Here is a 13914-nt window from a genome sequence, read left to right on the forward strand (position 1 = left end):
CAAACACAGAAAAACGCACACACACAAACTAAACATCCATGCCCTGAGTGGGATTCGAACCCACGATCCCTGTTTCCAAGCGAGCGAAGACAGTACATGCCTTAGACCGCTTGGCTACCGTGACCGGCTAAAGAATTAGAATAAAGCTAATAATATTACTGACACGATTTATAACGTAGGCCTAATTACTCACGTGCAGAGCGTCTCGAGATAGGAGTATCCTCCCGGAGCGGGGCATTCAGTGTCAGCCCCTCTGCCGCAACAGCGCACAGGAACGTATCTACTCTTAAATCTGACATTCTGCATAACGTCAGTTATGACAGGGCTAAGATCTGTCCTAACTAAAGCCATACTTTCTTACGTTCGTATGGTACAGGTAAAGTTAAATTTGCCGGTCACGGTAGCCGAGCGGTCTAAGGCATGTACTGTCCTTGCTCGTTCTCAAACCGGGATCGTGGGTTCGAATCCCACATAAGACGTGGATGTTTGGTATGTGTGAGTGTTTATTCTGTGTCTGTATTGTCATGTGTTTAGGTACAGGCCTTACGACGAGCTGCTCACTCGTCCAATGAGTCCTACCCTCTGTAAAATGATCATGAAACTGAAAATCAGATGCCAGGGCCCAAGAGAAAAAAGTTTAAGTTGTTCCTGTGCTTAATTAATTATGCACCATGGCATGATAACTTATGCGAGACTACAGGCACTGCTTCACCATTGTTGACCCTCGGCACTAGATGGAGGAAAGTGGTCATCTTCACGCCCCGGCCGCTTTGCCCCCAAGAGCCTCCGGTACCCATTTATTCTCCCGTCCATGTCTAGCATTCTGAGGTTAATAATATTTGCTAAAAGTAACTTACTGATTCGGAGAAGTTCATGGAGGTAGGCCTAGGCCCATTGGGGCTGTAGTGCCAAAGGGGGGGGGGGGAACAACTTACTGATTATAAAGCTCCTCACAATGCAATTTTCCCTAGTTTCCTATTTCCTCATTCTTGGATCCAAATATTCCCCTTGGCATCTAATTCTGAAACACCCCCATCTGTGTTCTTCCTTTAAGGCGATGAAGACGGGTGTATCTGACTCCTCTGGGAAACTATTCTTCCTGAATAATTTCCAATTTCTAACGCTAGCAATCACTTAGGCACATTTTTATGTATAACAATCGTGAGAACATACTTTAACTAATTCGTGAAAAGGTTATCCCTGTGCTTCGCTAATTATGCACTAGGCCGTGAAGATGTATGGGGGGAGTGAATGTATAGATCCATGTATTCTTGGCCTCTGCACTAATTGGAGGTGAGGGGTCAGCTTGATGCTCCGGCCGCTTTATCCCTGAAAAAAAGGGCCACCGGTTCCCACTGAACATGAGGCGGGGAGGGACGACGTGAGGTGAAATATCTTGCACTTACTGGAATTCGAACCCCGACCTCTGGGCAGTCCAGCCCGTAGCCAGGCGCTGTACAGACTGCGCTATCCCGGCTCTATGTACACGTGTCATGCAGATACTTAAATTAAAAGTTAAATTCTCGTTGCCTTTTAACATAACACGGACCAACAGCCTGAATCTCAAAGATAAACAGAGTTCTTGTATATCTAATTTTACAACAAATCTGTAATTTTGTAATTTCATAATCTCTTAAATGACTTGCGCGATAAGAAAGCGGGCCATAATAGATTTTTATTTACTTAAGAGTTAAAACTACAACATCGTGGACTTAATTGCGATCTGTGAACTTCGAAATTAAGTGACGGAAAATAAACTTCAATTCTAAGCCTACCTGACAAGCTGAAGCAGCCCTTGACATGCATCCACATGGACTGCCTGCACTCACATATCGAGCGACAAAGAGACTAGTGATATTTGAGTGTAAGTTCGTGGTAAGCTAATGGAAACGGAGTGAACACGGGAGTTCTTGCTACACCCAGTTCACGCATATGCGGCTCCTCACGACTCTCACCTCTTAATACATATATTAGGCCTAATTTCATAACTGCGTGCGGGCTCCATCAGTCGAAATGTCATACAAGCGTACAGAACCGAACGCACTAGCATTGGTTCCAGAGAACAGACCTAACATAAAAAGGTAAATACATCGTGTCACGTGACAAAGAAAAATTCCGTAACTTTACCGTTGCGTAAATTTACACATAAAATTATCCTATCACAATTGCCGAGTGTACGCTGCTAGTCGCATGTGCGTCATCATCGCGAGTTCAAATGTCTCTTGAAACACGCAGTATTTATTATGCGCTTTCACGTATTTCCTCATACTCTGGGACCTGTTGGTCCACTATCCAGAGAGTCTTGCTGCGTGTAGAAATGCCAGTATCTTTAAAAAAAAAAAAAAGATCAGGGTCCGCCAAAGTGAACAGTCCTTGGGAGAAGGGGAAATTGCTTTACTATGCTTGTCTTCATCCCAGTAGAGATCAGGTTCTGATATCTGCGAGTCATTATTCTGTCAATTAAACCTAAGTTTCAGAAACATTTTAATACAATCAGGTTTACAGCAATAACACAGGCCATTTACGTAGTTTTAACCTCAATTTTAAAAGATTTTACCAAGGCTTTAAGAGATTTTGGGCTTGTTTTCTGCTGCAATCGAAAACGTACGAGTATGTAAGATTTACGTGTGCTATAGCACCACGAACGTGTCCAGGAGCCAGAGTGAATGTCACTCCTAAAGTAGGCCTGGCATACAACTAGAACATTCGGAAATGCTCTCAAATCACGTATGCACAAAAAAAAAATATATGTTTATAGTGTCCAGGACAATGACATGGGACGCTGAATTGCCCATCATATAAAACAGCGCACACTCCGTATTATTATTATTATTATTATTACTATTTAGTTTAATTTATATAAGCAACAGCTGATTCTCCTGTTGACTCCGTGAAGAATCTTTCCTCAGAAGCTGATTATCCCTCAGTCTGTCACAAAGTGACTCACATTTTATTGAACTAGATGGTTTATTACCGTAACAGCTCGCAACAAGATCCTATCCCGAGCAAGCTGAACCTAATCCAGACACCACGCCATTTATATGAAATCAATTTTAATATTATCCTCCTGTCTACACGTACATCTCCCAAGATCTGTTCTTTCCGATTACAATTATTAAGCCTATAAACATTTCTCACCGTCTCGCTTTGCGTGCTACATATCCCACCCGTTCCTACTTTAACTGATCATCCTAATTAGTAAGAAGAACAATTCATAATAGCAACAGGCATGTCCAAAATTAATTGGACCTCCCTGTATGTGTATCCACTCAAATACAGAACATCATGTGCTGGAACACTGATAAACACGGACCCTCTAAGATAAGTGAAAAGCTGCTAAAGGTAGGCTATATAAGACGACAGTCCTACCTTGTGAGATTGGTAGCCGGAGAGGGCATAAGCGCCGAGCCACTGCTGACAGCGACTGCGTCGTGCGGATGGAATCCCGCGGAGTGATGAATCCCGGACAGGTGATGGTGATGCTGATGGTGGTGATGTTCAAGTGTCGAGGTGGGTGTCGTCGCGTACATTCCTCTATGTTCGTTCCTCTCGTCGTCCGCTGCAGGACTCAACTGTTGCAATACACTTCCGCTGCCACCACCGCCGTCTTCCGCCGTCGTATTTCCTCCAAGTGCCAGAGGCGACGGCGTTGACGACGAAGATGGTTGGAGAGTTGTTAGATGCGTGAAAGAAGTTGTGTTACCGCTGCTGTTGTTGCCGGCACTGGCTGTACCTGATGAGAGATTGCTGTTACCTAGTAACGGCGTCCTTCCCCCTCCACCGCCCCCTCCACCACTGTTATGAACCAGACATCATCTCAGTATCACGTTGCTGTGATGCTGCAAGTGATGGTCTGTTGGTGACGCGCTGCGTCTGGGTTCTGGTGACGATTCTTGGTGTCTCTGCAGATATTCCTCTTGGTCTGGGTGCTGTGGTGACGAGCCCGCTCTGCTCAGTAAATACTGTTGGGGAGGCTGATGGTGGCTTCGTTCGCTTCTTGAATCGTGAGAATTAACCTCTTCTTCCGGTTTTAATGACGCATGAATTACGTCATCAATACCATTAATCTGATTATGGTGTTGGTGATGGCTTCGAGTTTTATCGATAATATCTTCGGTGTCTCTATTTTGATGGTTGTCTTGTATACCAAACGATAGTACCTGTGATGCAGTGCTGAAATGTTGCTCTGTAAGTATTTTATTTGTGGTCAAATGAGGAAATAACGCTCCAAAAGGAAGTGCATCGTTGCGAATCCTCATTCCCTGACCGTGGAGCTGAAAACTGTGATGTGGCTGAGCGGTGAGCACGACGTTTCCGGAGGCGCCGTGTTCTGATGAATTCTCAACAAGATGCTGCTGCTGTTGCCTCATGCACAAGTCTTCCAGATTATTTGGGGGCGAAGTGGTTGCGGAATACGGCATGTCATTATTGTTGGGTCCGGCTGTCAATTGCTCGAGATGATATCTGCTACCGCCCCCTGCTGCCTGCTTCACACCCTCTCGGTCGTAAAGTGCTGTATCAGTAATGTTTTGCAGGCGGCTATCGCTGGTCGTCTCGATACTCACAAATCGGCCCTGCTGCTGAATCACTCTCAAGTCCAAGTACGGTACACGCGACTCAGCTTCCGTAACACCCTGTTGCTGATGTGCGCTGCTCCCCGCTCCTGTTCGATGCCGATCGCTGTCACTGATAGACAATGTGTCTTCTCTAAGCCTAACGCAGCGCCTTTTTTCTAGACTCACGAGTTCTCCCTCTTCGCCCTGGAGGACAATGTTCTGGTGGTGGTTAACGCCGCTCTTCCTAGTACTCGTCACGCCTCCCCCTAATGCTAAAAGACCATTATCATTGTGGTGGTTGTCTTGATCTGTGCTGGTGTTGCTGCGGTAGGGATCCACCACTTCTTCGCGGTCTTCTACTTCCCCCTCCGCTGCAGTGGCGTCCTCTATTGCCTGGTCCTGTAACTTGCCGCTGTAACCATTGTTGGTATGGTAATCGACGGGGCAGTAGTTTGGGGAAATGCTGTTACAGACAGCTGTGATGCCGGTGGTGGTGGGAGGTGCTGGTTCGCTCACGCATGCGCGAGTTGCCGTTTCAGAGCCACTGTCCGCTTCTGGGGATCTCGAAATAGGAGGAGCTACAACCAGTGATTCGCCATTTTCGAATTCGGATTCGTTGTGTTGTTGAGAGGGGTCACAAGATGTGAGGGCAGCGTTCTCAGTGGCGACATCGGGCGGTAGGACTTTGAAGCCTGACGTGTGCTCGGCCGAGACGTATTCCATTGCAGCCGCTAAGCCTGCGGGAAATAGTAGCGTTATTTTTTTACAATGTTAAGTGATTACAACTATACTAGTAGCTCTTTATCGTTTCAAGGACGCTGATTGATTAAAAACTGATATTTCTATTCAATTATTCTACAGTTAGACCCGAAAGAAAGGAAGGGACAAGATACTTGAGAAATTTACGTAATGAGGAGCTTCGTATATACCAGGCATGTCCAACGCGTCGATCGCGGGACGATTTTTGGTGATCTCATAGGCCTATAAGGAAAAGCATATACGTGAAAAGCATGTAAATTTACTTGTAATATAACGTGATTATATTTAGATTTTGAAAGGAAAACACGTATTAAAGTAGTCTGTACTTTCAATGTATGTTGCTTTTACAACAGACATCATGTGTCGCGTTATTTTTACGAATATTTTTGCTTCAAGCGAGGTAAGGCGATAGGAGGTGGTAGATAGGGGGTGGTAGATCACTGGCAGTTTTGACACTAAAAAGTCGATAACAATCTGTTTGAAGTTGGACATGCCTGCTATATAAAGTACTATTAGGTTGTGTAGTTCACACGAGGGGGAGATGAACGGACATGTTGCACATATGGGAAGATCTGACACGCATTGAAACGGAAATCGTTAGACCTTACGGAAAAAATCACTTCCGAGACCTAGATGCAGATGGAAGGATAATAGTTAACAATATTTTCAATAATAGAATGTAAGGATATGGGATTGGATTCGTGTTAATCAGGACGGGATTCAAAAACTGGCTTTTGTGAACGGTAATGATTCCAATTCCAAGAGAGTAATTTCTTGACCAGCTGAGCGACTATCAATGTCTCAAGAAGGACTCGACTCCATGAAGTTAGCTGAATAATCCAATAGGCCTACAACGTTTAACACATGCGTATTTTACGTATTTCTGCGCCCAGAACTACGGAAAACGTTTGTCGAATTGCCGCAGCTTGGAGCAATTCAATATACACGTACATACGCTGCGTTTACGAAGCAAGTAACACACTCACTCACTCATTCCATGGAACTGAGTCCTTGAGAAGCCGCCAGTCGCTTAGCTACTCAATAAAGATCCAACACTTCATGGAACCCGAACGTTCATTACCATGTTCACAAAAACCCTCCTGAGCCAGATGAATCCAGTCCATACCACTCCATCCCACCTCCCTAATGTACGTGTACGTATTTCTCTTGGAATTGTTTTCAGTGAACCTGCGCTGTAGACACCCCTTACACTCCATGTGCCAAACTTCGTGTCCGTTTTCCGTCGCGTACGTCGTTCCAAAGAATCCGTCCGAGTCGTCCGAGGTCATTTCGTAACGAAGGAAGTGAGGTTCACTCCTTGTCGGCTGTCCGCGATTGCTTATTCAGTATACTCTCAGTTGCTCTCCATATCTGGAGGCCGTCTCCTCCATTCGCAATGCGAGGACGCGCCGTGCCGTGGTGACAAGAGACCCACTTAATATGTTCACAAAAACAACTGCTATAAAACAATCATGTAAGTTTTTTTATACTAGTGGGGTGGGGCTAAGTCCCTTCTACTGCGGCCACTTCTGGCCTATTGTACCAGCCCCAGATGATAGGTGAGGGTGCTTGTGGAGCAATTGGTGGAATGAAGATTGGCAAGGGAAACCGAAATACTCGCAGAAAACCTGCTCCAGCGCCACTTTGTCCACCACAAATCCCACTTGACCAGACCCAGGGATCGAACCCGAGCCCCCGCAGTGAGAAGCCAGCGACTAACCGCTTGAGCTATGGCGCGGCCATCATGTAAGTTACTGCAGATTTTAGTTCTAAAACAGAACACGGGCCAGACTTCAGTTTATTGCTAACCAACATTATTTTCGAAATAAAGAGGATCCTGTTTAAAATTGAGCCGGAATAGCGCAGTCGGTATAGCGACTGGTTACGGGCTGGACGACCGAGAGGTCGGAGGTCGGAGTTCGAGTACCTGTGGGGTCAAAAATTTTCTCTTCTCCATGTCGTCCAGACCGGCTCTGGGGTCCACCGAACCTCCTATCCAATGGGTATCGGGAGCTCTTTCTCCAGGGATAAAGCGGCAGGGGCGTGAAGCTGACCACTCACCTCCAGCTAGTGCCGATGTCAAGAAAATGTGGCTCTATACATCCACTCCCCCATACGCCTTCATGGCGTAGTGCTTAATTAGTTACGCACAGGGACAACTCTACCCTCACCTTTTTTGCTTATTTATTATACAACCATTTTGGCTGGACTTTTCCAGACAATAAAGTTTGTCGTACTGAAGAGCAGAAATTCCACTTCGCGTGACCCTTCTCACTGTCCTCCAGCTGCAGAACTTATCGAAGTGTACAGGGCATCGGACGTCAAGGTAGAATGAACACCATTTCTGCTTAGAATATTCGTGTGGTCTCGAGTTCAAATCTCGGCCCGGAAACTGGCTATCCTGCCTCTCCAGTTTATTATTCATTAATCCCTGCATAATTTAGCTACTATAAGCCTACTGACTCTAGGCCCATTCTGAGCTACTGACAGCGTCGTTAAACACACTATAACTAAGTTTAATAACTAGAACAAGCATAGGGCCTGCGGTCAGATCTGGTCGGGTAAATTGCTGCTGGCCCTCGCCACCGAAGTCATTCTTGGTTCCGAGTCCCGCGGGACTCATGACCATATTTCACAGTTCCACAACTCTGGGGGTCGTGCAAGATCATTAGAGCTGAAGAAAGTAATATTTGGCTTAAATACGTTCTACGTAACTTATCCCATATTGAGCTAGTAAGCACACAGACACGTAGGCTTGTGCAGAGCAGCTAGAACAGAAATGAGCCTAATGTTACTAATATTATCACACTGCAGTTAGTTCGCAAGAGCCAGAAATTATTCCTCCTGTAAATAATTCCTCAAATATTCACGATGAAATTTCCGGAGCTTAACTTGGTTTACAGAGCAGGCGTGCAGGCTACATACAACCTATTTTTAATGTGTCACATCAGGAGACAGGACAGCTCGATCGGTACAGCGACTGAATATGGGCCGAATGGCCAATGGGTACTGGGAAATAAATTATCCGGGGCGTGAAGCTGACCACTCACCTACAACTAGTGCAGAGGTCAAGAATACGTGGACCTATACATCCACTCCCCCATACGTCTTGCCGCAGTGCTTAGTTAGTTACGCACATGGACAACTTCACGGCACATTCTACCAAGCATCCCTAATAAAGTGTATTACTTTAGACAATGGGTTTCGTGCTTAAGTTGTAACCAGATGGTCATAGGATCGAATTCTTCTGAGTTAGTAGCTATAACCTTCTTTACTAAGTGCACTGTAAATATGGTTCACATGGATTATTATTTGTATTAATGTTCTTATGATCATAAGAAAACAAACTCCCTGACCTGTAGTCAGCAAAAGGACTATACCGACCGAGCTACCGCAGCTTGTCGGCGAAGTTAGTGCCAACTTTAGCGGATATGGGGTGCCGCGTGGTCAGCGCAACGAATCCCCAAGGCCGTTAAATTTGGTTTTCTAGACCGGACCCACTATTTCCTTGAACGAGCTCTTCAATTATCCTCACGGAGCTAAGTGGACCCCGTTCCAGACCCACTACTTCTCAGAAACTCTGGTAGAGCCGGGAATCGAACCCGGGACCTCTGGATCTGTAGCCAGGAACTCTGAACACTAGACCACAGATGCGGTCCTCCAAACGATATTAATCGCCGTGTTTCTGTATTCTATTTGTGTGCGTTTTGTTCTCCACCGCCCTGTAATGCACTTTTTTTCCCCCCCCCCCCCTGTAATGTCTGTGAGCCTCTTACCTCAGTGTCACACTCCCTTCTCTTGTTTTCCACTATCACTGTATTACCAGGCGGTGGAAAACACGTAAGTGACAATTATATGCAACAGGATACCGAAATATGTTACTGTTTCTGCTGCAGTTGTCGGCGTATAATTATTAGTCATTTAATTATGAGAAGAAGACAGGCGTACGAGACCTAGGTAAAGGTAAGGTAAAGCTATCCCTGTAACAGGCCGTGAAGGCCCACAGGGTTGTGAGACGTCGAGGCTCCCACATCTTGCAGACAATCGGCTCACAAATGGAGATAAGTTTGTCAGCCTTATGAATCGGCCGCCCTTTACCCCCCTCCCCAGAAGGTTTCTGGTAATCATTTCTGTTAGAGGCTGAGCCGACACCCAGGGCCATAATGCGACTGGAAGTATTAGGTGACCTCATCGGGATTCGATCCCGCGACCTCCAACCTGCAGCATACCTAGATAATTAGAAATTCTGACTCCGTCTACGTCGGATTTGTCAGAGAGGCGCTAGTAAACCTCAAAGTTTTGCGGTTTCGCCAAGACTGTAATTGCTGAATTACAGGGCGAAGGTTACGCCTAATGTTCATTGATCTGCAAACTTGTTCGTAGTTCCAAGTTCAGCATTACTTGTCTTCTTACATGTTGGTATTCCTGATCCCAGTACTTCATTGGTTATCGGTGTAAAACCGAAAGCTACGCCCTAAATGAAATGTTTCGCAAGGCTGCCACGTTGCTTTACCTCCTAAATTCAGGAGTAGTGATTACCTCAACAAAGTTTGTAGGTCTACGTGTTTCTCCGCTCCGGTACCAAACATAACTTCATCATGAAGTATAATTAGTGTCGCCTTCTTCACAAGTTCACACGATCCCGTCGTTGGACTTAAGCCTGTTGTGGGAACTTAAAACGCGGTCTAAGGAGCTGAACTCACCTACGGTGACATAGAATTAAATCCATAAAAGGTAAAGTTATCCGTGGAACAGGCCGTGAAGGCCCATGGGGTTGTGAGACGTTGAAGGTCCCGAATTATCTAGACAATCGGTTCCCAGATGGCGGTAAGGTTGTCAGCCTTACGCGCCGGCCGCCCTTTACCCCCAGGAATATTCCTGGTACTAATTTCTGTTAGAGGCTGAGTCGACTCCAGAGTCATAGTGCGGCTGGAAGGATTAGTTCAATTGAAAAAAAAAAACCATCTCATCGGGACTCAAACCCGCGACCTTCCGGCTTGTAGTACAGTGCCTCAACCAACTACGCTACCGTGTACCCCAGAATTAAATCCATATTTTAAGAAAATCACTCATTATGTTACTATTCTGTCATTGGCTAGAATTGTTTAAGAAAACAATGAAATTCCCTTCGTAAAAATGGATTATTTAGTCCAAACTGAAATATGAAATTTAGTCGATCAAAGCAAGACATCTGAGAGTGTTATTTTATAAAAAGAAACCGCACTGGCCTACACTACCGTGTCCTTGCAGTCTCTTATCCTTCCTCTACGTCAAGTGGTTTTCTGCGTTTCTCATTTGTCGATTACCATTTCTAAGTACAGTTACGTTTCGACTGTGTAACAGTTGTGTTCCAAAAAGACGTTGCAGAGGATGAAATTATGTAAATCGAACAGAGTTTTCCTTTTTCCCCTAACATTCATCTTCCTCATACACACACACACACACACACACAATCTACTCACCCATCTCCCAACCTTTCTCGATTAGTCAGCAAGCAGTCCGCATTAAGGAGAGCGCTGTTAATTGAAATCCGTCTAAATTAGTTGAGCGCATCAAAATGAAATTGCATTTTCGGGACTCGCATGTATTTCTCATCTCTTCCTTGCCTGCTACGTGTCCCGTCTATTCGATCTATCACATCCTTTACTGTTCAGCTAACCAGATTATTTTGTTTGGTGACTACCTGAGTGGCGATGGGCCTATTAGGACAATAATGTTTAACCCCTGCACATTCCACAGTGTAAAACATTCTATGCTAAAATTAGTGAAAATTGATTTTTGTATATCTCTAGTCTACAAAATTTTCCATTCAGCCAGTATGTTCTGTGTTCTTGTCGCCTGCGATACGGTAACCACTTGCATAGTCACCAATATTCCTAACAGCCTGATAACCAGGCGAAGGCGCCCACCAAAGTAGATAATGTGTCTTCATTTCGTCATTGCAGTGGTATAGGACCGGTCTGTCCAGCTTACAGTATATGTTAATGCTTCCTTTTTTTAATGGCCGGTCTCATTTCTGCTCCTCATTGCCGCTAACCGGTGAGTTTTCCTGTGAATGCCATTTTGTTATGAGTAGGCAGCTTTCATTTCACGTGTAATGAGAATGTGGCGCTGTTATCGCAATTTCGTGCTGACCGGTTTCTTCTGGGGAAGTTCCTGCTATTCAGAACATTCGAACAACCCAGGTTTCGTTTGCCGAAAGATAAACAATACCGTTCGCGTCGTAGATTCCGAAATGCAGGTTTCCTAGCTTCATCCGCAATTAACTTAATTACAGTAGAAAGTCGTCTTCTGGGTTTAGGCGCCGTGTATTCTTCGTTTTGGCCGACGTTTCGGAGGAACGTATNATTACAGATCTAATAAACTTAACAACAAATCCAATACCAATCCAGAAAGGAAGTAGGAACTGAAAGGAGAACTACCGCGAAGAAGAGATCTGTGAAGCTCAAAGTAAAGACAGGCCCTGGAAGTATCAAATATGCAGAAGGTTTAGTAACGGACATACAAGCCTAATCCTAAACAGGTCATGAATAATAATGGACTGAACAGGAATGGTGTCTGACTGTCTGCTATCCTACTTACTGGAGCCTTGTATCGATCTTAGCAAGGTCTTGGTAAGCTCTGCTGACACCCATTTAATGCCACAATTAACGATGATGATGATGATGATGATGATGATGGTGAAGCACCCGAGGAAGTATGACTGGATATAAAAAATAAGTAAAGTAAGCAAATGGCCTGTTCTGAAGAAGTATGATTCTAACTGTCAACTTCACCAAAAATTCCCCTTACATGGTTCTGGAACTGAACTCGCGCCTTCGAGCTGAATGGCCAGTAGACCTTAATTAGACAACCGACCTACGGTACGGCTGTACTGAACATGTTAAGTAGGGGCCATTATCATATGCTTGTGCGCTCCTCTTTATCTACTATTTGTGTCCGAAACATATTTCGCTCCGATAAATTTTTAGCGAGGTACGCCGAGGATGCTCGCAAAAAAGACGCGTATGTCGATAAAATTGTCCTATCTAAATGAAAACTGAAACTACTTGCCATTGTTTCGTAAAACTCTCCAATATCAAATTTCACGAAAATCCCTTGAGCCGCTCTCGAATTTCTACACCGTGCAAAGGGAGGGAGCGATTACATTAGGCCCTTAACAGGAATTGAAGCATACTTAAAACTACTTTTACCTGAGCTGTCGTTGGTCTCTGACATTAAGGGAGGCACAAAGACAGAGGGTGTTTGAGAACAGGGTGCTGAGGAGAACATTTGGACCGAAGAGAGACGAAGGGATGGGATGTTGGAGAAAACTGCATAATGAGGAGCTTCATAACTTGTACTCTTCTCAAAGTATAGTTAGAATGATCAAGTCAAGGAGGATGAGATGGACAGGGCATGTAGCACGAAAGGTGAGAAAAGGAATGCATATAAGATATTGGTGGGAGAGCCAAAAGGAAAGACCACTAGGAAAACCAAGACGTAGATGGGTGAACAATATTAAAATGGGTCTTAGAGAGATAGGATGGCATGGATTAGATTCATCTGGCTCAGGATAGGGACCAGAGGTTGGCGCTTGTGAACACGGTAATCAACCTTCGGGTTCCATAAAAAGCTGGGACGTTCTTGAGTAGCTGCACAGTTGTTCGCGTCTCAAGAAGGGCTCAGCTCCATGAGTGAGTTGTTTGTGTCGCTTGTACGCATTCCTCTACAGTGGCACAGAGATGCAGTAGGTTACTAGCCTATTTTTAAAATTATTTATAATAGTGATCACAGATAGCCTATAATTGCTCGCATGATGTATATGAGCATGCAACTCAGTTTTTAATGTTCCTCGATTCTGGCTTGTTTCCAACGTTATCAGTTATGATGGTTTCACGCTGGTAGCGGTTGTCAGGGGTCAATCCCCACGCCTTGTGCCCCTCATTAGAGAGCGACCCCGGGTCCCAACATCCGTCGGAACACCAAAAGCAACAAAAACACAGCTCGACGCAAACGAAAAAAAATTAAGAGAAGTTCATAAACATTTCTTGAGAAGCAAATGTCACCTCAGCTTACGTCTTGTGGCTGCGCCTTTGTAAATCCTGAGCAGATCTGTCTGATCCCGTCTCCTCCGGCCGGTGTACCCCGGCATTTCCAATTCAACCGCGCTTATACACACTTCACAATACACATAGTTTACAAGACCGTTTCATAGCTCAGGCTCCTTGTCGCAGGCTTCCCACAGCAGAGGCACAGGTTCGAGCCCAGGTCAGGTCATGTGTGATTTGTGGTGGACAAAGTGGCACCGGAGCAGGTTTTCTCTGAGTACTTCGGTTACCCCTGCCAATTCTCATTCCATCGACTGCTCCACACTCATCATCTATCATCGGGGCTTGGTGCAATAGGCCAATTAGTGGTTGACGTACCAAGTGCACTGTCTCACCCCACCCAATACACTAAAAAAGAACTAGTTTATAAAATGTAGCCTATTGTAATAGCAGTCAGATTATTCTGTTCAGATCTGTCCTCTCATACTGGCAGATTCTTCATTAAATTGTTGCTACTATGATATTGAAAATTCTTTCAGCAATTATCTTTTCAGTCTTTTTATGCGCAT

At 44.9% G+C, this 13914-nt stretch overlaps 2 protein-coding genes across 3 annotated transcripts in view; both read right to left on the bottom strand.

The window, feature by feature from the left end:
- LOC111875008 (transcription factor GATA-4) overlaps nucleotides 1-3804 on the bottom strand; it is a 105136-nt gene extending 101332 nt beyond the window's left edge. The window contains exon 1 of the mRNA XM_023871003.2: nucleotides 3370-3804. Coding sequence (XP_023726771.1) covers nucleotides 3370-3530 — 161 coding nt within the window. The 5' untranslated portion in view covers nucleotides 3531-3804. The remainder of the gene's footprint in view (nucleotides 1-3369) is intronic.
- LOC111875006 overlaps nucleotides 3796-13914 on the bottom strand; it is a 95963-nt gene continuing 85844 nt past the window's right edge. For both annotated transcript variants that reach the window (XM_023871002.2, XM_033755678.1), the window contains exon 3: nucleotides 3796-5293. In XM_023871002.2, coding sequence (XP_023726770.1) covers nucleotides 3813-5293 — 1481 coding nt within the window. In that variant the 3' untranslated portion in view covers nucleotides 3796-3812. The remainder of the gene's footprint in view (nucleotides 5294-13914) is intronic.

Source organism: Cryptotermes secundus, unplaced genomic scaffold (genome assembly GCF_002891405.2).
Source record: "Cryptotermes secundus unplaced genomic scaffold, Csec_1.0 scaffold973, whole genome shotgun sequence".
In the NCBI taxonomy this organism is placed as follows: Eukaryota; Metazoa; Arthropoda; class Insecta; order Blattodea; family Kalotermitidae; genus Cryptotermes; species Cryptotermes secundus.